Source organism: Scyliorhinus torazame, chromosome 7, assembly GCF_047496885.1.
Source record: "Scyliorhinus torazame isolate Kashiwa2021f chromosome 7, sScyTor2.1, whole genome shotgun sequence".
Taxonomy (NCBI): Eukaryota; Metazoa; Chordata; class Chondrichthyes; order Carcharhiniformes; family Scyliorhinidae; genus Scyliorhinus; species Scyliorhinus torazame.
In genome coordinates, this window is record NC_092713.1 from 293,003,161 (window position 1) to 293,027,599 (window position 24,439).

General features: G+C 44.3%; 1 protein-coding gene across 1 annotated transcript in view; it reads left to right on the forward strand.

Annotated features, from left to right (window-relative positions):
* The window catches only part of LOC140427095 (protocadherin Fat 1-like), a 212,507-nt gene that overhangs the window by 143,809 nt on the left and 44,259 nt on the right, over window positions 1-24,439 (forward strand). Inside the window, exons 7-12 of the mRNA XM_072512608.1 lie at window positions 2,809-2,948; window positions 7,342-7,617; window positions 12,827-13,037; window positions 15,300-19,358; window positions 22,650-22,846; window positions 23,341-23,494. Of these exons, the coding sequence (XP_072368709.1) occupies window positions 2,809-2,948; window positions 7,342-7,617; window positions 12,827-13,037; window positions 15,300-19,358; window positions 22,650-22,846; window positions 23,341-23,494 (5,037 nt within the window). The remainder of the gene's footprint in view (window positions 1-2,808; window positions 2,949-7,341; window positions 7,618-12,826; window positions 13,038-15,299; window positions 19,359-22,649; window positions 22,847-23,340; window positions 23,495-24,439) is intronic.

The following is a 24,439-nucleotide window of genomic DNA, read 5'->3' on the forward strand; positions in this document are numbered from 1 at the left end:
GCAACTGCTTTTTCTTTTGCTGTCTGCTGATAAATACTTGTAATTCTTCGCAGTACAGAAAGGCACAAATGAGAATAATATTTTTATGAATGAATTTGACTCCATGTCACTGATTGTACTTGGTGTACACAGCACATGTGTGTAGATATGAATTACGTATGTATATGAATGATGTGTATGTATATAAATTATGTATGGGCAGCATGGTTGAACAGTGGTTAGCACTGTTGCGTCACAGCACCAGGGACCTGGGTTCGATTCCCACTTGGGTCACTGTCTGTGCGGAGTCTGCACGTTCCCCCTGTGTCTGCTTGGGTTTCCTCCGGGTGCTCCGGTTTCCTCCCAGAAGTCCTGAAAGACGTGCTGTTAGGTGAATTGGACATTCTGAATTCTCCCTCTCTGTACCCGAACAGGGGCCGGAATGTGGCGACTAGGGGATTTTCACAGTAACTTCATTGCAGTGTTAATGTAAGCCTACTTGTGACAAGAATAAAAGATTATTATATAGAGTAATTTCTATGGCATTACTAAGATCAATCAAGGGTTTCAGTGGTACTAATTTGCAGATGCAAACATAGAAGGATAAATTCCTGATATTTCAATTGCAGACTTGGCGTTTTAACTAAAATTTATATTTTCATTTCAGACTGACTAGATTCAATCAAATGATAGTGCAACTAGTGTGAGTTTCTGAGACACTTCCATGAGATAATCTGACAGATGCAGTTCAACCAACAAGAACATCTGTCGGAGGCAAAGCATTAAACCATGAGGAGCCATTCCGAATTAACAAGTCACACATACTGCAATGGGGGTCAGGGTGAGGATTGCGAGGGAATCCTGCTATCGGGATGCCATTTTGAGCAGGCAGCCCGACAGCAAAGCCTCGTAGCTGGCCACCCGCCCCCGCACATCGCAAATCAGCCCCCTACCTCCGGAGTTTCTGGGTTCCCCTCCCCCAAGTACGGGGATGACCTGACCTGCCACCCCCAGAAACCCCCTAAATAAAGAGACCCCACCCAGCAACCCCCTAAATAAAGGTATCCTCCACAGATATCACCAAAATAAAGCCCCCCCCCCCCCCACCCCCCCCACACACACACACACACCCAGAGAAAAAAGACCCCTGTCTAAAAGCAAGAGAGCAGTCCAGGTGGAGGTAGTGAAAAGAAATACTGTTGTACCACTCAGCTGGGCACACACCTGCAGGCTCAGACAGAGGAAGCACCACATGCCAATTCTAAGAAAGGGAAACCAGTGATCAGCGTTTAAACACTTAAGATCCTTGAGCTGCAAGCCATTCATTCATTTCTCTTACTGGGCTGTGATTGACAGTTTCCACACACACACAGCTGTCAGCCTTGCTTCATTCATCTTCCCACAGGTTGAGGAACTGAAGTTCTCTGAACATAATGTTTATAAACATCAACCACCTCAAAGAGAGTTAAGTGCTGTCAATTTCCAAATGATCACTTAATAATTAATTATTAATCAATAATCTTTATTGTCACAAGTGGGCTTACATTAACAGTGCATTGAAGTTACTGTGAAAAGTCCCTAGTCTCCACACTCCGGCACCTGTTCGGGTACACAGAGGGAGGGGGGGGGTGATTCTCTGGGGGTGTCTCTTTAATTAAGGGTCTCTGGTGGAGGCGGTGAGCGCGATCCTGATTTCTCCCCGATATTGGAGCCTCCTCCTCCGAGAACTCCGCTACTGGCAGCGACGGAGAATCCAGCCCGAGATGAATGACCAGTAGTCTACCGTCTTCAGGTTAATCCACCTGACCGTTAACTTCCACCAGAACATATCAATACTTAATATTTTACCTGGTTAGGATGGCACGGTGGCGCAATGGCTAGCACTGTTGCCTCATGGCGCTGAGGACCCAGGTTCGATTCCGGCCCCGGGTCAGTGTCCGTGTGGAGTTTTCACATTCTCCCTGTGCCTGTGTGGCTCTCACCTCCACAACCCAAAGTCTGTGCAGAGTAGGTGGATCGGCCATGCTAAATTGCCCCTTAATTGGAAAAATTTAAAAGAAACATTTCGCCCGGTTATTGAGTCCACCACTGTGTACGTTCTGCTTGGTCCATTGGAACGTTCCTGCACAATAAGCAAAATGAGCTTTACTTGTTCCGAAAAAGGGTGCTTTGATGGTTAGCACGGTAGCTAGAACTGCTGCTTCACAGCTCCAGGTCCCGGTTCAATTCTAGCCTTCGTTGTCTGTGTTGAGTTTGCACTTTCTCCCCGTGTCTGCGCGGGTTTCCTCCGGATGCTCTGGTTTCCTCCCACAGTCCAAAGATGTGTAGGCTAGGTGGATTGACCATGATAGTCCAACTAGTGTGAGTTTCTGAGACACTGCCATGAGATAATCTAACAGATGCAGTTAAACCAACAAGAACATCTGTCGGAGGCAAAGCATTAAACCATGAGGAGCCATTCCGAATTAACAAGGTCACACAAACTGCAATGAGGGGCCTGGGTGAGGATTGCGAGGGAATCCTGAGGGAATCGTGCTATCGGGATGCCATTTTGTCCCTTAGTGTCCAAATGGTTAGGTGGGGTTATTGGGTTATGGGCAAAGGGTGGGGGCATGGGATTAAGTAGGGTGGGGGCATGGGGTTAAGTAGGGTGCTCTTTCCATGGGCCAGTGCAGACTCAATGGACCAAATGGCCTCCATCTGCACTGTCAATTCTATGATTCTATGATTTTTGATGTAAAGTATATTGAATGAGATTCCCGTGCCTGGCCTTGAATCTGGGCAATATTTATTTCAGGCTGACATATTCATCTCTCCTTACTCCATCAGGTGGGGCTGCCGATGAGGAGTTTGAAATTGAGAAGAACAGTGGCACCATCACCATTGCCAAACGATTGAATGCCAGTCAAACCTCAAATTACAACTTGACAGTACAAATGACCAATGGAACACATGCTGTGACAACTCAGGTATAAGAGTTAAATAAATATCAATATCAACGATGTGCACAATTTATTTTATAGTTCAGTAGTAACGAGCTCCGTGTGCCCATAACACATAGGGTAATGCCACCATCTGCTGGTGCCGTTCCATGACTCTCTTTTGAAGTTGATTGTCGTGTTAATTTATTCGGGTCTGGAACACAGCTGCGATGCTTCTCTGCTCAGATAATGCTGCGTTTAACTTGGCCTATCTCTGCTCAGGCACTGCCTGTGGAGAAGCAACTTAAATAAATGCATCCTGGGGCGAATAAGTAGTTCATTGTTGAGGGAGGTTTCTGTACTGCCACTTATAAAGTGATCTTTTTACTACTTTTTTTAATGTGGGGAAGATGGTAATGCAGTGGGAATGTCACTGGCCTAGTAATTCCACAAGTCTAGGCTATTGCTCTGGGCACATGAGTTAAAATCCTACACGCTTAAATTCCAAAACTCTGGAATTGAAAGCTCGTATCAGTAACAGTGACCATGATTCATTGTAAAACCCCATCTGGCTCGCTAATGATCTTTAGCAAGGAAATCTTCTGAGATGGATTCCCCGTCGGCTTCTGCCGGAATCGGGAAATGTGATTGGACGGAGAATCGGTTTTGAAAATCGTGGTGGGTGCCAGTTTCACGGAAAATCGCAATTCTCCATTGACTCGATAGCAGCATCAATGTGTTCCAAAACGCACGTAGAGTAAGCGCAGTTGGCATCTCATTAGCGGGCCCGACCCGCGATTCTCCGTATCCACTGGGGGGGAATTCCCGACGGCGAGGTTCACTTGTGCTTTTAAAAATCGTGAAACAGGCGCCGTGGCTGCAGAGGGAGAGCGTGGGCGTACGGAAGGTGTCCAACATCGCCATAGCTTACTGACAGTCATGCCACTGGCTGGGGGGCTTCTGCCAACGCCGGGACGGGTGGTCTGGAGGTAGCTGTGGGGTCGGGGTGGATGGGCACGGAGCACCATTGCCGCAGACTGCAAGGCAGCCATGCAGCTGCGCATGCCGCTGACTGACCACTGTGAAGTTAGGGCCACAGGTCCCCACAGGCCATTCCCCTAGGTATCCTCTGGCCCCAGCTAACCCATCAGCGGCATGGGGTGCTCCAGCACAACCAGTGCCATCTTGTTGGCTGGGATGAGGTGTGTGTGGGGTGTGTAATATATATTTAAAAAAAAATTTTTTTAAAGAGTACCCAATTAATTTTTTCCAATTAAGGTGCAATTTAGCATAGCCAATCCACCTCCCCTGCACATCTTTGGATTGTGGGGGCGAACCCACACAAACACAGGGAGAATGTGTAAACACCACACAGAAAGTGACCCAGAGCCGGGATCGAACCTGGGACCTCGACGCAGTGAGGCAGCAGTGCTAACCACTGCACCACCGTGCTGCCTAGAGTGTAATGTGTATATGTGGAAGCAGTTCGTCAGCCCCCTGAGTGTCAGTCACGGACCCCACGAATTCCGCACCATTTCTCATTGGCATCGATTGTGTTCCACATGGCACAGGTGCTAGCCCCTCAACGGTCGCTGAATCGATCCAGGTGCGGCGCCAGTTTTGCTGTCTTGGAAGTCCACGAATCTTGCCCGGCATCAACAATTAGAATCATAGAATTTACAGTGCCGAAAGCGGCCATTCAGCCCATCGATTCTGCACTATCCCTTGGAAAGAGCAACCTACTTAAACCCACCACTCCACCCTACCTCACTAATCTCACCTAACCTTTTGGACACTATGGGGCAATTTAGCATGGCCAATCCACCTACCCTACACATCTTTGGACTGTGGGAGGAAACCGGAGCACCCAGAGAAAACCCACGCATACACAGGGAAGAAGTGCAAACGGCACACACATAGTCACTCGAGGCCGGAATTGAACCCGGCTCCCTTGAGCTGTGAGGCAGAAGTGCTAGCCACTGTGGCAGCGGTACACCCCTCTTAGTCTCTTAGTCTCAGGAATGGAGAATGTGGCCCTCAATCTTTACCTGATCTGGCCTTCACGTGACTCCATACCCACAGCAACATGGTTGACTCTTGGCTGCCCTCATAAATGGGCTAACAAGCTATTCAGTTCTAGGGGCAATTCCGGAGTGGACTGGCATTTCCAAGGATGCCCGCGTCTCATGCAAAAATTTTAAAAAGTGTGATATCTGTAGTTGAAATCAGAGGAAGGCATTATACATAACAATTTTTATATAGATAAATAAATAAAATAAATTTAGTAAACATAAATGAATATTGTACAAATGATCTAGGTGTGCCAATCCTCATCGGTTCCATCATTCAAATTATACCAGATACAATAAGGACAGAAAGTGCAGAAATTTCCATCCCTATGAATTGCCATTTTACAATACTTTCTATGGAAGATATAGGTTACATTGTTACGGTCATTTGGGGGATGCCATATTCTGAGATCATTTTCTTGACCTTGTACTAACCTGGACAAACCTTTGGTGAAACATATTCTATACTGTTTCTTTTTGCATCTGGCTTGACTGCAGCTTTGGATTTGCTAATCTATATGGCTCAGTACCACATTAAGCATTGTGTCACTGGGATCGTAGTCTTAACAGAACTGAGGGAAAACTAAAATTAAGATCATCATGCCACTGAATAGACTGGGTAAAGGATAACCCTCCAGTGGATAGATGTGCTTGTGCTGTGATCCTGGATGTTACAGACACGCGTGATGCAGCCGCTAGATCCCTCTCGTCATGATGTGAATCCCACCCATTGTGAGCAGATTACTTCTTGGCAAATCTGCACATCAGTGTGAGACAGCCAGTCTCACTCTTAATATGCACTCCCATGTCTACCCAAGGCTTTGGGACCTAATCCCTTCGTGTTGTAGACTTCGGGTGAGTACCATTCAGTGCTGGTCTCCACAAACGAGGACCAGAGGGAACGGCACTCACGGGGGTCTCCCAGGGGAATGGAGGCCCCCAGGTGCTTGCCCTCTTGGCAGCGTGGCACCCTGACACTGCCAAGTCTACAATTATTCCCAGGTTACTGCTGAGGTGGGGGGGGGGGATTCCTCCTTCTGTCTACAATGCAGTGATCTCTGCTGGAACGTGCAACAGTAAAGAATAGGTCAGGCAATGATGGGCATTCCCCGCCCATTGCTGCTCACTCTCCAGAGGTTGAAACATGGATAATATAACTTTTAATAGTGCATCAAAGGGTTGGTGGCACCTGAAAGGCTGCAGTTCAGCATCAATCCCCGGTTCCGAGTAGGAGGTAAGAAAATATACAGCAAAAAAATATATAGCACAGAAACTGTACCGTTCAACCCACCAGTCCAAGCTGGTATTTATCCTCAAACTGAACCCCGTCCCATTCTTGTTCACATAACTCTATCAGCTTAGTCCATTATTTCCATCTCTCATTTGCTTCCTCTTAACTATATCTACACTATTTGTCACAATATGCCTTATGGCAGTGAATTCCACTTTCTCATTACCCTCTGGTTTCCCAATTTATTTATGGAATCAGGAGCAATGGGGTAGGTGGACGCCCCTCCCCAGTGACGATGGACTGGAATTCAGCCAGGCAGAAATATCCCAGCAGCTGTGTAAAGGAAAGTAGACCAACTCATTTGAATGGACAATACATAGACGCATGCAATCAAATAGACTGTGATGAAAGCACCCTTTGAATTTTAAATACTACCCCACTAACGCCATTACAACCCTGTAAGCCACGTGCTCCTAACACCCAGAGTTCCTGGGGATAAATGGCAGCAGGTGTAACGTTCATTCACATGTGCTCTGCCCAGAGGTAGGTCCTTGGCTCATTGCCTGTTGGTGCATCATTCTGAACCATTTCCCATGATGCTATTTTTTACAGTGGTGGTTTACCATTGCCTTCTACGCTCAGGGTAAGGGCACAGAATCAGACCCCAAGACTACCTCAGGCAGAATGGAAATTAAACCCACGCTGTTGGCTACTTGCTCGCAGCCGAGCCAACTGAACTAACCACCCCCCAAGTCTAACGTAGTAACAGTTAAATGATAACATTTCCCAGCAGAAGGCCTTCAGTCCAGCTAGTACACCTGTCTACAGTATTCTCTTGGTGCACTTCTAAACAGAAACTGCTATTACCTATTCCTGTAATGTGTTTTAATGTGAGTGTGCCCACCTGTATTGGGGTTATTTTATATCACCCGCCACTTGCAGTGGAAAATCTTGAGAAGTGGTGATGAAGGTAGGAGTACAGGAAGAGGCTCCATGGATAATTTCTCATGCATACCTATATGATTTATGCCCTGGGGCCAACCAGTTCCAGAGGATCATCCTGCCCACTGCTGCTTCTGTAATATTCACTTCATAACTTTCAGGGCAGCACCTTATAATCACTTTTGTTTTTAAATATTAGGCCTACATCAAAGTGATTGACATCAATGAACACCGGCCACAATTTTTGCAGAATATGTATGAGATCTCGATTCCTGAGGACACCCCTCACTTCACTGAGATTCTGCAGATCAGTGCACGAGACACTGATGGGAGAAGCAAGATGATTTATACCATTCAGAGCAGTGTTGATGTTAACAGCCTACAGCTGTTTCGTCTGGACCCTACCAGTGGAAAGCTACTGACTACCAAGGAACTAGATTATGAATCGATGCAGCTGCACATACTCACTATTATGGTAAGTTAACCACATACAATTAAAGGCTAGATGGTCTAATTTTTTTTGTATGAATGTGCAGAAAGCCTTCTTATCCAATTAGTTCTCTTGGTAGTGTACAACGTGTTCAACCTTTCTTCGCTCCACTGCCATATGTTTGCTAGAACACGAACGTTATGGAGACGGAGAAGATCCACCAAAATTCTTAGCCCCGTGTCAGCATCAAGCACTCTCGTGTCAAGAAATCATGGGTGGATGTAGAATGAACCTCCTTCAATCTATCATCTCCCAACGATATGCCGTTGCCTTGACTTCAGAAAAACAAACCCCTGCAACATCAGAAGGACATTTTTCTGTTTCTCTAGAGCCAGCCCATCTATGGCCTCACTAAAGGACATTGGCTACTTAATTCCAATTTGTACATGTATATTGCTGCATGTCTGTTCCCATTGAGACCTGGATTGACATTGCCCGAACTCATTGTATTTAGAATCCAACTGGGCACCTTAGGCAGGATCAGACAGCAGTACAGCACTGCAGCAGCATTGGTTGGGGTTCAGACACTGGCACTTTTTAGCCGGTGTACTAGGAAATCCAAAACTTCCCCGGGTAGTGTTTCCGATTGTACTAAAGCCATTCTATTTCTAAGGCTAGGTTTGAGTGACTGTAAGACCATTTCAAGTGAAATTAATTTGACTCTTGATTCCATAAAAGGGGAACTGTTCGAATAAGTTTGGTTCTGTAGAGGGTGGGAATGAGATTGCTATTGAGCTGGAAATAATTCACATTGTTCCTGGGAGCATATGGGAAAAGCCTGAATTGTGCCAAATCTGTTCCATCCACCTGCTGTTAATGTGCAAAATGATAAATTACATTCATTTCCACAGAACTGATAACCTTGGACTTGATTTTCAAGGTCATGCAAGTAATATTTCTCTAGTTTGCTTTGCCAAGCTTGCTGGTTGTGTAAGTTCTGGTTGCAATGTGGCAGCTTCCAAGATGACAGATTATTGCACTGCGCACAGTGGGCGCGATGATACAATGTGCTGGCAAATTTGACCTTTTAAGCTGAGATGTAAACTTGAATGCAATGGAGTGGTGGAATGATATTTCCTCTGTGACAGCTGTTAAGGTACATGAGTTAAAAATCTGCTAAAATGAGGGCTGATATTTAAATTCCCGCCTCAAGCATCTTGACATTTGCCCTCAGCCCCGGCTTTTGTTTTGAAAAGGACATCTCACCTTACTTTTGCAGTAATTAACTGAGCGTTTATATATTTCACTTCAGTAAAAAGTCTGATTAAAATTTCCCGCAAGAGATATGGGGAAAAGTAGAAATGGAAAGCATTCAAGATGGAGTTGCTAACTGAATTGTTAGTTAAAATAATTCTAGTTTTAAATAATGACTCTGATGGCCAGCTTCCAACAGCAGCCAGAAATGTTGTCAACATTAAAAATTGGCTTGATTTCATTCTTAGAAGAATGTGATCAGGAAATTAGACTTTAAGTAATTGATTGCGCTCTGTGGAATCAGGATAATTAATAGTTGGATGTTTTTTACCAATGTGCCAGCTAAAAGTGAAGTAGACAATAATTAGGTGTTATGGCATATTGTTTTCAATATACAAATTCAGAACCCAGCAAAGGAGGACTAAAAGGATAATATAGAGAGAGAAAATAAACTATGAGGGCAAATTAGCGAGGAATATAAAAAGTGACAGTAAGAGCTTCTTTAAAGGTATAAAAAGGAAGAGAGAGAGATCAAAGTGAGCATAGCCCCCTTAGAAACGGAATCAGGGAAGATAGTTATGGGGAACAAGGAAATGGCAGAGGAGTTAAACAGATATTTTGCATCAGTCTTGACAATAGAAGATACAAAGAACATTCCATTAATAGTAAAGAATATGGGGGAAGGAATTAAATACCATTGCCATCATTAGGGAAGTAGTATTAGACAAACTAGTGAGGCTAAAGGCAGATTAGTCACCTGGCCCAGATGGTGTGCATCTTAGCAACCTAAAAGAAGTCACGACAGAGATAGTGGATTCATTGATTGTAATTTTCCAAAAATCCTTTGATTCTGGAGAAGTACCGGAAGATTGGAAAACGGCCAATGTGACACCCTTATTCAAAATGGGAGGGAGGCAAAATCCTAGAATTTACAGTGCAGAAGGAGGCCATTCGGCCCATTGAGTCTGCACCAGCTCTTGGAAAGAGCACCGTACCCAAGCCCCCACCCTATCCCCATAACCCAGTAACCCCACCCAACTCTAAGGGCAATTTTGGACACTAAGGGCAATTTATCATGGCCAATCCACCTAACCTGCACATCTTTGGACTGGGAGGAAACCAGAGCACCCGGAGGAAACCCACGCACACACGGTGAGAACGTGCAGACTCCGCACAGACAGTGACCCAAGCCGGGAATCGAACCTGGGACCCTAGAGCTGTGAAGCAATTGTGCTAACCACTATGCTACCATGCTGCCCTTAAATGTGACTAACTACAGTTCAATTAGCCTAACATCTAGTGTTGGGAAAATGTTGGAATCAATTATAATTAGCAACCTCCTCCTCATCCCCCCTTTCATGGGCATGGTGCCCCTCAGGCTCTGACCCTTGGCAATGCCACCCTTGTACCGCCACACCGGCACCTTTGTAGTGCCCATGCCAGCCTGGCAGTGCCACCCAAAAAACTTGTCAGTGCCCGGTGGCGATGCCAAGGTGTCAGACTGGCAGTGCCAAGGTTTTTGCGTGTCTGGGGAAATACAGGATGGCACTTCCAGGCTGGCAGGGGCATCACGACCACCGGGGGTCCTGGCAGAGGCCTCTCCCGGCATTTAACGGCCGCGTCCCATTCCAATTCCGGCAGGATGCGCCCGGTGAATCGTGCCCATAGAATTCTTAAGGGGATTGACAGGGTAAGTGCTGAGAGGATGTTTCCCCTAACCAGAGGGATTAACCTCAGAATCAAGGGGTGCCAATTTAGGACTGAGATGAGGAGGAATTTCTTCTCTGAGGATCGTGAGTCTTTGGAATTCTTTGCCACAGACAGCTGCAAGAACAAAGAACAAAGAAATGTACAGGGGCAGAGTCCTTGTGTATATTAAGGCTGAAATAGATAGGTTCCTCTTTAGTAAGGGAATCAAGGGTTACAGGAAAAGGGCAGGAAAGTAGACTTGATCCTATTGAATGGCAAAGCAGACTCGAGGAATCGAATAAGACCGCAAGACATAAGAGCAGAATTAGGCCACTCGGCCCATCGAGTTTGCTCCGCCATTCAATCATGGCTGATATTTTTCTCATTCCCATTCTCCTACCTTCTCCCCATAACCCCGATCCTCTTTTATTGATCAAGAACCTATCTATCTCTGTCTTAAAGATACTCACTGATTTGGCCTCCACAGCCCACTCCTGTTCCAATTTCCTGTGGTCTTAAAGTACCGAGTCCAGTCCTAGAAGTCTCATGTGTTATGGGCCAGGGTTTAGAGAACCCGAAAGTGTATCATGGAGTTCACCTGACCCACAACTTTTCATAGATTGTGGTTATGGGGAGTCCACTGTACAGGGAAAGTGCAAACAGAGCTTTACAGTACTTTTAAATTAAAACAATGTTTATTCTATGAACTCAAGTTAACCTTTTTAAAGCCCCCAAAATGGGGGTTGTATTTGAATTGATGGTTGCTAAGATGTTCACTGTATGTTTTAAAAAGTTTAACTTGAGTTCATAGAATAAACATTGTTTTGCTTTAAAAAATACTTTTCCATTTCTGCTGTACCGCACCTGTAGAGTGGGCCGTGTGCTCCCCATACCACAATCTATTAAAAGTTGTGGGTCAGGTGAACTCCATGATACAGTGAACATCTTAGCAACCATCAATTAAAATACAACCCCCAAAGAAAACAACACTAAGTAATCCTTAATAACTTCCCAAACAACATCCAGAAGAAAAAAGAAACACCTTTTCAACAGAAGCACATTAGGTTTACATTCACTACTGAGAACATTTAAAATTCTGAATTCATCAAATGATCAAGAGATAGTCTTTTGATGGCAGAGAGAACAGCAGTACACCTGCTTGGTCTGGCTTCAGCTCCAACACTGAAAACAAAACTAAAACACGCCCTGCAGCCTGCTCAAAAACGAAAGTAAAAAGCTGACAGACAGCCCAGCTCCACCCACTGTCTGTCCTCACTGCAGTGGTAAACACCCATTTCTTAAAAGTACTCTCAATACAGATATTTATATACACACCCATTTATAAACACCCATTTCTTAAAGGTACTCTCACATGATTGGCAGGCCAGACAGCATCTGTGGCGAGAAAAACATGAGTTAATGTTTCAGGGCAATAGCCGTTCATTAACTCAGTTTCTCTTCACAGGCGCAGCCAGACCTACAATGAATTTGGATGGAATTTGGTGCCGTTTAAAGGCTTAAAGTATTCATGGGTGGTGTGATACGCCAAGGACAGGATTTAGCAATGAGCTTCAGGGCCCCAATATCTGGATGACACATTCACTGGCAGCAAGTCCAGTACAGTGACATTCCTGGAGATAGCTTTCTAATTACCATCTCTGAACCCTCCATCCAGTTAAGGACAGAGGGCAGACATCAGATGCTGTTTGGAGGGTCAGTAGCTCTCAAGCCTCTCCCCATTGGGAGAGGTGGGCGCTGATCAGATAGGTAGGAGACCTCGATGGCACTTCAAAATTGATGTCCCCTTGGAGGGGTAAAATTAAAGATATCAATTAAGAGGGGAAACCGATAGGCTCCAGGGCTGGCTTTTCCTGGCTTTGGCTCACTCTTTGTGACACGGAGTCTGTGTCTCCCCCCCTCAAGCCAACCAGCCTGCAACTTTTATTAATCAGTAGGTTTTCGCATCTGGCAGTAGCTCTTTCTCTGTCATCAAAATGCCACCAAGCTGGTTTAAACACGCCTAACTATTTACATTGGCTGTTCACTGATCTGCTTTCCTGCCTGCCTCTGGGTAAATTTCCCGACGGCGCGAATGTATCAGTAAGATGTCCAGATGCATCTCCCTGCTATTTCCCCAGCCTTCCTCACCTCCAAACCTGCCACCCTGTATGTACCGAGATACATACAGCAGAAGAACAATCTAATGTGAGGGTTTTTTGCCTGTTTTTTAAGTGACTTTTACAGAAAACTGATTTTTTTTTTCTGATGTAGTATTCTGATGGTGTTGTGACCTGATTTATTTTTGTGACAGGTGCGGGATCAGGAGGTACCTATTAAACGGAACTTTGTCCGGGCTGCTATTAACGTGGTGGATTCAAATGACCACCCGCCGAGATTTACCAGTCCCACTTACAAAGGCAATGTGACAGAAATGGCACCGCTTGGATCACAGGTTCTGCAAGTAACCGCTTTAGACAAGGACACAGGAATTAATGCAGAAATCATGTATTCCATTCAATCAGGTAAGAAGAACATCAAATATAGAATAGCCAATGGATAATAAAGAGGCTGGTTTTGTGTACAGTTGTTCAACATGGATACAATCACAACATAGAAAAGGATAAGAAAATCTATTTGATCTGAACTAATTCAGCAGAAAACCATGCAGATCCTTCATTGCAACTTGAAAACTGTTTGTTGACTCCATCACCCTCCTGTAATGCCCATTTATATTGGTTAATCCTCAGGTGGCACGGTGGTGCAGTGGTTAGCACTGTTGCCTCACGGCGCCGAGTTCCCAGGTTCAATCCCGGCTCTGGGTCACTGTCCATGTAGAGTTTGTACATTCTTCCCGTGCCTGTGTGGGTCTCGCCCCCACTACCCAAAGATGTGCCGAGTCGGTGGATTGGCCACAATAAATTGCCCCTTAATTGAAAAAAAAGAATTGGGTACTCTAAATTTATTTTAAAATATATATATATAGGTTGATTCTGTGATAAGAAGAAGTTCTTGACATCAACTCTAAACTTGCAATTTAACTAGCTTGAACCCGGGACGCTATGTCTTCCTTCACAAATTAATTTGAATGTTAATATTCCAAATTAACATTTTCTTTGTTTGCTATCTTAGGCACCTCTTTAAGACTTCCTCCCTTTCAAGGTTGAAGAACCCGAGTTTCTAGTTTCTTTCTCAGTTCTCGTTGTTCTGAAGTGGCATTCAGCTCTCGACTGGTTCCTTGTTTGTTTCCATTTGTCCAGGATTTAAGCACAAAAACCATGGCTCCATTGTGTGTTGTTCCCTGCCTTGCTCTATCCGGACGGTTTTGATGCGTAGTGTTAATCAGAGAACAATGAGTCTTGTAAACCAACAAAACTATTTTATTAAACACTACTAACTGGATTCGACACTCATCCCTAAGAAACAAAGAGTTGATTGATCACACATAAACTAAACTCACTATACTCATTTACATCTAACTCACTCACATTTTGAACTACTCTCTTGCTCTCTCACTATCTTCAGTCCTTCTAGCCAGCTCCTGCTCCTACCACCCACTCCAACATTCTGACACACAAGGCTCCACATCATCCCTTATATACTTCTGAGAGTAGCTCCCTCTAGTGACTCTCTGTGTCCATTTTATTAACCCTTACTTTACTGGCATGCATACTAATACCACACTGCAGTTATTAAGGGAAGTGCTATACTGTCAGAGGTGCCATCTTTCAAATGAGACATTAAACTGAGTGCATGTCTACCCTCTCCGGCAAAAGATCTTGAGATCCCATTCTGATGGGAGGTATCGCTGATTTTCCAGCCATCAACATCAGAGCAACAGGCTGCTGTTTGAATTTGCTGTGTGAAAATGTTTTTTTTTTTAATTTGTTGATGAGTGTGGGGTCACTGGCTGGGCCAGCATTTACTGCCCATCCCTCGGGGTATTTAAGAGTCGGTCACATTGCTGTGGGAGTCACATATAGGCAAGGATGACAGATTTCCTTCCCCAATGGACATGAGTGATCCAGGTGGGTTTTTAGGACATTCAACAATGGATTCCGAGTCATCAGTAAACTTTTTAAATTCCAGATTTTTATTGAATTCAAATTTCACCACCTGCTATGGTGGGATTCGAACCCAGGTCCCCAGAGCATTATCCTGGGTTTCTGGATTATTAGTCCAGTGACAATACCACTACGCCACTAAAACAGCAGTGACTGCTGATGGAAAAGCCCTTCAATGGCTGCAAAGCTTTGGGGCATCCTGTGGTTGTGAAAGGTGCTCTAGAAATGCAAGTCTTTCTTTCTTTACATCTAGAATTGAACACAATACTCAACAAGAAGTCTAACCAAAATGACAGTTCGCATTATTTAAGATCACGTAGCAATATAATTCCTTTTAATGATCTTATAATGTACCAATTTAAAACATTACATTTCAAACTGAGACTTGAAGATGTGTCAAGTCAACTGCCAAGTGTGGGCTGGTGTTTGTGGGCTTTACAATAAAACTATGGAACATTGCACCCTTTTCCTTGTCAATGAATTGTATGACATTCCAATCAAGATATATAAAAGTTTGTCTAAAAGTGACACTCAATATAAAGCTTTTTACATCTGCAGCATGAACCATTGAGCAACTTCAGAAATAGGCAGCTCAATAATGCCATAGTTATGTGTTGTTATTTCACAGGTAAATTGTAGATATGATTTCCCGCCATAAGCCAAGAACGAGTCAACATTTACAGTACGTATCAAAGAATAACTTTCCACCCTTGTGTTTTTCAGGTAACAGTGGCAACATGTTCAGTATTGACCCTGTTTCAGGCAAGATAGCTGTGGTCAAGAAGCTAGACCAAGCTATTAAAGGATCCTATGATTTAACAGTGAAAGCCCAAGATCAAGGTTACCCTCAGCTCAGCACACTCGCCAGTGTTGATATTATTGTCTTGGTTTCTGATAATTCACCCCCCAAGTTTCTGGTGAAGGAGGATTATGCAGAAATCAGTGAAGCAACCAACATTGGAGCTTCAGTTATCACAGCAACAGCAATCAGCCAATCAGCAGTGACTTATGAAATTAAAGCTGGAAACATAGATGACACATTTCACATCAACTCATATTCTGGTGTGATATCTCTCCATAAGGCGCTGGATTTTGAGAAAAACCCAGCTTACAAACTAAAGATTAAAGGTACCAACATGGCTGGTCTGTACAGCAGTCTCATAGTTTTTGTAGCCATTCTAGATGAGAATGACAATTCGCCTGTCTTTGTTCAGTCTGAGTATGTTGGCAGAATCAGTGAGAATTCGCCCATCAACAGCATTGTACTGGGCGATAGAAATGCACCCCTCGTAATTCAAGCGACTGATCGAGACAAAGACGCCAATGGAATGTTGGTATATCAAATCTTGGAGTCTGATGTATTGAAATACTTTGCCATTGATTCCAATATGGGAACCCTCAGCACAGCAGCTGTTATTGATCGTGAAGCCACCTCCACCTTTCACCTCACAGTGCAGGTACATGATCGTGGGCAGCCGAGTCTATTTGCAGCAGAGGTAGCAAGTATCACCATAATGGTGATGGATGTTAATGACTGCCCTCCAAGGTTTGAGAGAGACTTGTATGAATCAACTTTGCTGATACCTGCTCACAGGGGGACTGATGTTCTCACGGTGAAAGCAGTGGATGCCGACTCCAGTTTCTCAAAAGTCACATACTGTATCGTGGATGGAAATAACGAGGAGACATTCAGTATTGACTCTTCTACTGGCTTAATTTCGGTCAGCGATACAATTAATCTCAAAGGTCATTTTGAACTGACAGTTAGAGCATCTGATGGGATGTACAAAAGCACTGCATTGGTAAAAATAAAAGTGTCTGAACTAAAGGAAAGTGGCCTAACATTTGGCCGGATCTCACATTTGTTTTCAGTGTTAGAAAATACGACACTGGTCGAAACTTTAGGTGTTGTGAAGGCATCTGGAAATCAACTGAATGAACCCATCTTTTACTACATATTAAATCCAGATGAAAGGTTCAGAATAATCTACACCTCTGGCGCTTTTCAAACCACTGGAGTGGCATGTGACCGCGAAGAGCAGGAGGAATATGAATTTGTTGTTGAGGCCCGTGATTTGCGTAACCCTCCCAGAGTTGCACATACGTTAATTAAAGTTTTTGTGGAGGACATGAATGACAACGCACCACATTTTGTTCAGTTGCCATATCTAGCTACAGTCCAAGATGATGCAGAACCAGGTGATGTCATATATCAAGTGACCGCTGATGATGAGGACACTGGGGACAATGCCCTCATCCATTATAGCCTTGTCGATCACGATAAATACTTTTGGATTGATCCCTACCTCGGAGACATTTCGCTCAGTGAGAATCTTGATTCTGATGCATCAGATAAATATATATTAGCTGTTATCGCTCAGGACAGAGGAGATCCTCCTCTTTACGCACAGACTGAAGTAGTTATCACTGTAAGAGATAAAGGCACCCCTAAGTTTGAGAAAGCATACTACCGGGTCAGTATACCTGAAAATATTTCTCCTTCCACCCCAATTTTGCACGTGCATGCCAACAACCCATCAGGATTTCGTGTAATCTACAACATTGCCACAGAGAGAGCCCTTCACTTATTCTCTATTGAATTCAAGGCTGGGGTTCTAAATGTGATTGAGTCCTTGGATTATGAAAGCCAGACAAAGCATGTGCTGACAGTGAAGGCCACAGATTCAGTGACTGGATCTTATGCAGAAGCAATCGTTGAGATTGAAGTTGAAGATGTCAATGACAACCCTCCTGTGTTTACGGAAAAGGTCTATGGCGCAGTATTATCCGAGGCCTCATCTATCGGTACCCCTGTGGTGAAGGTCAGTGCCAATGATGCTGATTCTGGAAGGAATAAAGCTGTCAGCTACCAGTTTGCAGCTGTTACCAATAGTTCAGAATACTTCCATATTGACACGACTAATGGTCTTGTCACAACAGCACGCACATTGGATTATGAACAGACCCAATATTACAGTCTTACAGTTAGGGCTGTAGATCATGGTATTCCACCATTAAGTAGAGATGTCCTTCTGAATGTGAACATTTCAGATTTCAATGATAACCCACCTACATTTCGACAGAGCCAGTATGACACTACTATAAGTCAAGTGGCTACATGCGGTCATTTTGTTATACGTGTGCAGGCAAGAGATCCAGACAGCATAGACATTGATAAGCTGGAGTACATCATCACGGAAGGAAATGAACAGAGGCACTTTACAATTGGAACAAAATCTGGAATCATTTCCGTGTCTAATTCTTGCAAGAAAATATTGGAAGCTAATTACCACCTGAATGTGTCCGTTTCTGATCGTGTTTTCAGGCGATCTATACCAGTTCAGATTAGAACTTCCAAGACAAACCAATTCAAACCCATATTTGATCAAAATATGTACGAGGTTGAACTTGCTGAAAATGCTGAGGTGGGGACACATGTAATTGAACTCAGAGCCATAGCTCCAGACTCTGGTCCATATGGCAACATTGACTATACAATCATAAATAAGTTAGCTAGAGAGAAATTTAGCGTAGATGACCGTGGTCATATTTTAACATCACAGAAATTGGATCGTGAGAATTCAACAGAAAAGGTCATTGCCATTAAAGTAATGGCAAAGGATGGCAGTGGTAAGGTTGATTTTTGCACTGTGAATATTATATTAACTGATGAGAATGACAATGCACCTCAATTCCAAGCTGCTGAATACAAAATTCATATCCCCGCCAGCACTCTTAAGGGCGCTCCCATAATCCAGATCGTGGCTGTTGATGCAGACGAGGGAATGAACGCAGATGTCACTTACTCTGTTGCATCCAGTGAAAACAAGTTTGAGGAAATATTGGAGATAAACCCCCGTACTGGATTTATCACAATCAAAGAGAGCCTGATTGGATTGGAGAACAACTCGTTTACATACTATGTGAAGGCAAAAGATGGGGGATCTCCGCAGCAGGATTCCTGTGTCCCTGTTCTCGTCAAAGTTATCCCACCGGACCTATCATTCCCACGATTCTCTGAACCACTGTACTCCTTCTCGGCCTCGGAGGATCTCCCAGCTGGGTCAGAGATTGGTGTAATCATGGCGGAGGCAGACCAACCAGTCATATACAGCCTGGTGAAAGGCAACACCGATGAGAGTAACAAAGGTGAAGTATTTACCCTTGATAAAAACACTGGAACATTGAAAATTGGGAAGAACATAGACCATGAAAGAACAAAGTGGTACAAAATTGATGTCATTGCTCAATGTTTCCATGGAGATCTTGAGGTTGCTTCTTCAGTGTCGATTAGTATTCAGATAAAGGATGTCAATGATAACCAACCCATTTTTGAAGCAAATCCTTACAAAGCCTTCATCCCAGAGAACATGCGATCAGGAACCACAGTCATACAGGTGACCGCCAATGACAAGGATACAGGAATAAATGGACATGTGACCTATAGTCTGTCCAATGAATTTGATGATGTTACAGATGTTTTTGCCATTGATGGAGAAAGTGGGTGGCTTACGACACTGAAGGAACTGGACTGTGAAACAAAGAGCAGCTACAAGTTTGGCGTGGTGGCATTTGATCATGGTGGAAAAGTGCAAATGTCCTCGACTGCCATTGTAGAAGTTGAGGTTACTGATGAAAATGATAATCCCCCACAATTCACAAGGGACATCTACAAAGCTACAGTCAGTGAAGACAGCAAACCTGGGGAAGTGGTTATTGTTCTTAGCATGGTAGATGCTGACATTATAGAATCCAACAGACATGCCACCTGCTACATTACAGGTAGGTCTTTGATATTTTATATTCATTTAGATATTGATTATGCTTAGGAGTATAAATATTGTTGCGACGCCCTGGACTAGTGCATTAGTGCACAGTCAATTCCAGCCCCCCTTCATCCAGAGTTGAAACACAATTCAATTGACCAATAATTCTTAGAAAAATACCCAAAGTTGTTGGCCCTTGGCTGCCCGATAATGCCAGTCACCAGGTTTGTAAATTTAAACAAAATAACTTTTATTTCTAGCAATATCTGCAATGAAATATGCAGAAAATACAACTGGTTAACTATTATCTAATTCTTAACCCCCCCAACCCCCACACCTTAACTTGCCCCACTCTCTACACACACACAAGACAAACAAACACAGAGGGGTAGAAATAATATATAAAAGGATGAAGCGTCTTTGTTTCATTTGGTTATCTTTTAGCAGGCTTTCCTTCAAACCAGGCTTTCAGGTCGAGGTCTCTGTTTTCCAGTCTGTAATGGTTTTCACTGTAGTTTCATTCAGGTCTTTGCAGTTTCAGGCAGCATGGTGGCACAGTGGTTAACACTGCTGTCTCACAGCGCCGAGGACCCGGGTTCAATCCCCGCCCCGGATCACTGTCCATGTGGCATTTGCACATTCTCCCTGTGTCTGTGTGTGTGTCACCCCCCACAACTCAAAAAGATCTGCAGTACAGGTTAATTGACCACGCTAAATTGCTCCTTAATTGGAAAAAGAAGAATTGTGTACTTAAATTTTAAAAAAGGGGCTACATTCTCCGATTTTGAGACTATGTCTGGAGGATCCGTGGCGTTTTAGGTGGGAAAAATTGGCGCTGTCCCAGCACCAGTCCCCCAACCAGAGAGGGGCCAGCAGCCGCGCCACATAAAACTCCCGGCCTCCACAAAATAAAGGGCTGGAGAATTGCTGGGTCCATGGCCGAGCATGTGCACGGCGATGACCTGCAGCGGTCGCGTTGTACAACATGGCGCTGGTCGTGCATGGACCCAACCTGCCAGATAGTGCCCCCCCATTCCCCACCAGTCCCCTCAGCCCTTGTCAAAGCCCCCTCAGCCAGCAGCACAGCTCCCGCCTGACTGTGATGGCGCTGGATACAGTCCGCAGGCACCACGCCAGGTTCCCGTACGGCTGAGACCACACGTCAACCACGCTGTCGTGAACACAGCCCATTGGGGGTGGAGCATCGTGGGAGGGCCTTCAGGTGACGTCCTGAGGCCGTCCCAATGGCCGCGTTGACCCTGTTTTGGAGGGGACAGAGTATGCGTAACCTGCGTAAAACAGTCACCGCCCCCGATTTGGTTGTTAAAATGGATTCTCCGCCCGATCGACGATTACAAAGCGGGCGTCGGGAAACGGAGAATCTCGCCCAAGGGCACTGCAGTTTCAGAAATACAACAGTTTTTCTGGAGAAAACGTGTGAGAGAGAGAGAGAGCACGTCCTTCTCTCTCAGCGACCAGGTCTCCAACTCTCTGGAAATAATCCCACTCAGGCAGGATCCAATCAGCACCTGTTACTGGGCAGAGTATGGCCTTTTGGCCAATTAATTGGCCACAAGCCAACCAATCGACCCAAGTCCTATCCCATCTCAGGTGCCACAAAGTCTAAGTTCTGCTACTCGAAAACTAGCACCATATGCTCTGTTGCAACTTTTTGAGTTCCTCATTTTCTGCTGCTTGACTTAAAGATACAGGTCCATTAAGCAACCATGGATCAAAATGTTAAAAAGGCAAAAAAAAATAAAGACAGGGAAAATAAGGGTATCATCAGAAAGGACTCTTACAATATACTTGCCAACATCAAAATAATGGGTGAAATTTTCAGAAAGTAGAATGCTCGGCCATTTGTCGAACCTGCTCAATATCCATCCAATTGATTGAATAGATTTTTTAATGAGTGGGTAAACCACCCAGGGGATTAAAGAAATATGAATATTCCATCCTTCTTCAAATAAAGCTGTAAGGATAAGCCCAGCAACTATAGGCAGGCCAGTCATTTTAACCTCAGTAGCAGGGAAATACTTAGAAACAATCACCGTGGACCAAATTAACAGTCACTCTGACAAAGGTGAATAATGTTTTTTAAATTTTAGAGTACCCAATTATTTTTTCCCAATTAAGGGCCAATTTAGTGCAGCCAATCCACCTAACCTGCACATCTTTGGGTCGTGGGGGTGAAACCCATGCATACACGGGGAGAATGTGCAAATTCCACGCAGACAGTGACCAGGGCCAGGATCGAACCCGAGTCCTCAGCACCGTAGGCAGCAATGCGAATCATTGCGCCACCGTGCCACCATCAAAGGTGGATAAATTAAGGAAAGTCAGCATGCATTGGTAAAGGGAAAATGGCGTCGAATTAATTTGATTGAGTCTTTGATAAAACAGATAGGGTTGACGAGAAAATGCTGTTAATGTAGCGTGCAAAGTTGAATTCCATGTAATAGCTGGGAAAGTGGTAGCTTGGATGCAAAATTGGCTGAGTAACAGGAATCAGAAAGAAATGATGAACCATTGTTTTTTCAGACTGGAAGATGGTATATAGCAATAGTTCCCCAGGGACTGACATTAGGGCAATGCTCTTTTGATTTATATTAATGACCCAATCGGGGATTTTCTAGTGTTCCCCCGGCGGGTTTCCTGTGGTGGAAACCATTGGGCAGCGGCTGGTGAGCAACACAAATAGCTTTTGACCTCTGTGGCTCAGCTCGAGTATTGAGTATGACTCTGGGCATCGCACTCCGGGAAGGATGTGCGTGGAAAAGATTTACAATGATGTTCCCAAGATGAGGCACCTAAGTTACTTGGATAGGTTGAAGAGGCTGGGACTGTTCTTAGAGAAGTGAAGCTTGAGAGGAGATTTGATAGATGTTCTAAATTATGAGAAGCCTGGACAGATTTGTTGAGGAGAAACTATTCCCAGTGGTAGAAGGATCGAGAACGATTGGACGCTGATTAAAGGTGAATTGGCAAAAGAAACAATCATGGTACGGGGAAATACATTTATCTGGAGTGCACTGCCTGAGATTGTGATGGAAGCAGATTCAATCATGGCTTTCTCAAGAGAATAGGGTAATTATCTGATGGGAAAAGAATTGCAGGGCTGAGGGGGTAAAGGTGGAGGATTGGGACTAGATGAGGTGCTGTTGCAGACAGCCAACACAGACACAGTGGGGATGAATGAGCTCCCCTCTGCTGTAACCATTCTATTATTCTGTGATATTGTGTCAAACGTGTCACAGTAAACAGGTTTAATTAAAATCTGTGAATTACCAATCTATTTCGTTAGATGGCGATCGCCTGGGTCAGTTTGCAATTGAAAATGTTCAAAACCAGTGGCAAGTTTATGTAAAGGAAATCCTGGACCGAGAGGAGAGAGAGAAATACATTCTAAATATCACGGCCACTGATGGCAGCTTTCTGGCTGAATCAGCAGTAGAGGTCCTTGTTCACGATGTTAACGACAACAGCCCACACTGCCAACAGGTAATTATCTTTCAACAAAAAGAGCGTTTGCATGTCGAACAGAACATCCACCAATGTTATGGTGGTGGGGTAGGATGTTACCAATGTTATGGTGGCCATTAGCTCGCTTGCACCCTAGAGAACACAGCAAAAAATTCAGGATTCCTCCAATGAACGCAACCGGTTTTTCAAAATCATTTTCCTCTAAAGTAAAAGCAAAGTGCGCAAGAATTTGACACCAATACCATTGTTACACTGCATCTCCAGACAACATACTGGGAGTTACACATGCTCTTCTGGAGAACACAGTGGTGTCACCTTCCTCTTTGTTGTTGTGAGTCCCTCCTTCAGCTTTCACATCACATGTCCTGAAAGAGGGAAACATTGCAGGAAGCAGGCATCAACACGCCTGCTTATGCATGCTGAACAGAAGAGTAATCGCCCTTTCGGTCTGTCACTTATGTCACTGCTAACAAATATCTGTTTTATTTTGACAATGGCCATTCTTTCCACAGTTGGTGTACACTGAAGTCATTTCAGAAGGGGCACCTTGGGGTCTGTTCATTTTGAAGGTTTCTGCAGAAGATTCTGACGCTGGCATCAATGCACAGATAACTTACACTCTGCACGGGCCAGGCGCAAACAAGTTTCGACTCGACCCACAGACAGGTAAAAAAATAAACAGTTGGTTTGAAGTTTATATATTAATAGTGCAGTGGTATTTAACCATAACAAATGGAAAAGTGATATGTAACCCTACAGCCTGGAGCTAGTCAAGGGTCTCAAGTTGCTAATGGCTACTAGGCAAAGTTTACAACATCATTGCCGTGGGTTGGTTTAGCCCAGTTGGCTGGACAGCTGGTTTATGATGCAGAGCGAGGCCAATGGTGTAGATTCATTTCCTGTACTGGCTGAGGTTATTCATGAAGGCCTTCTCAACCTTGCCCCTTGCTTGAGGTGTGGTGATCCTCAGGTTAAATCACCACTAGCCAGCTCGCCTCCTCAAAAGGGAAAGCAGCCTGTGGTCATGACTTTACTTAACAGCATTGGCTGGAGCACAACCTCACAGCAAAGTCAAGGGGTAGAAACATAGCAAATGCTAGTGGTAAAGGGACCCAAGTCCAATTAGGTTGCCTTCTACCATTCTGGTAGTTTCATGTTACGATGCTGCAGGAGTTGTTGATTGCTTCTTTTCTGCCTTTTTATGCTGTTCTCACGTTTATTCTCTTTTAATAGCTTCTGCACTTTAACCAAAATGGGTCGTGATAATGCGAGCAATCCAGGAGCGAAATTCAATGCTGCCATACAGTCAAGCCCCATCCCCTCAGCAGATAGTGAGATGGAATTAAAGACTCCCTAATTAATGTGGAAACTTGCCTCATGGCCCTCCGTTGGATTAATATTTTCAGTGCTAACTTTAATTGGTGTTTTTCTAACACTGTGCCAACGTTTACGCAACACTGAATAATATCTTTTCAATATTCGTTCCAAGCATTTGGCTATGTGGTTTACAGGACCCGGGTCACTGTTCGTGTGGAGTTTGCACATTCTCCCCGTGTCTGTGTGGATCTCCTCACCCCCACAACCCAAAGATGTGCGGGGTGGGTGGATTGC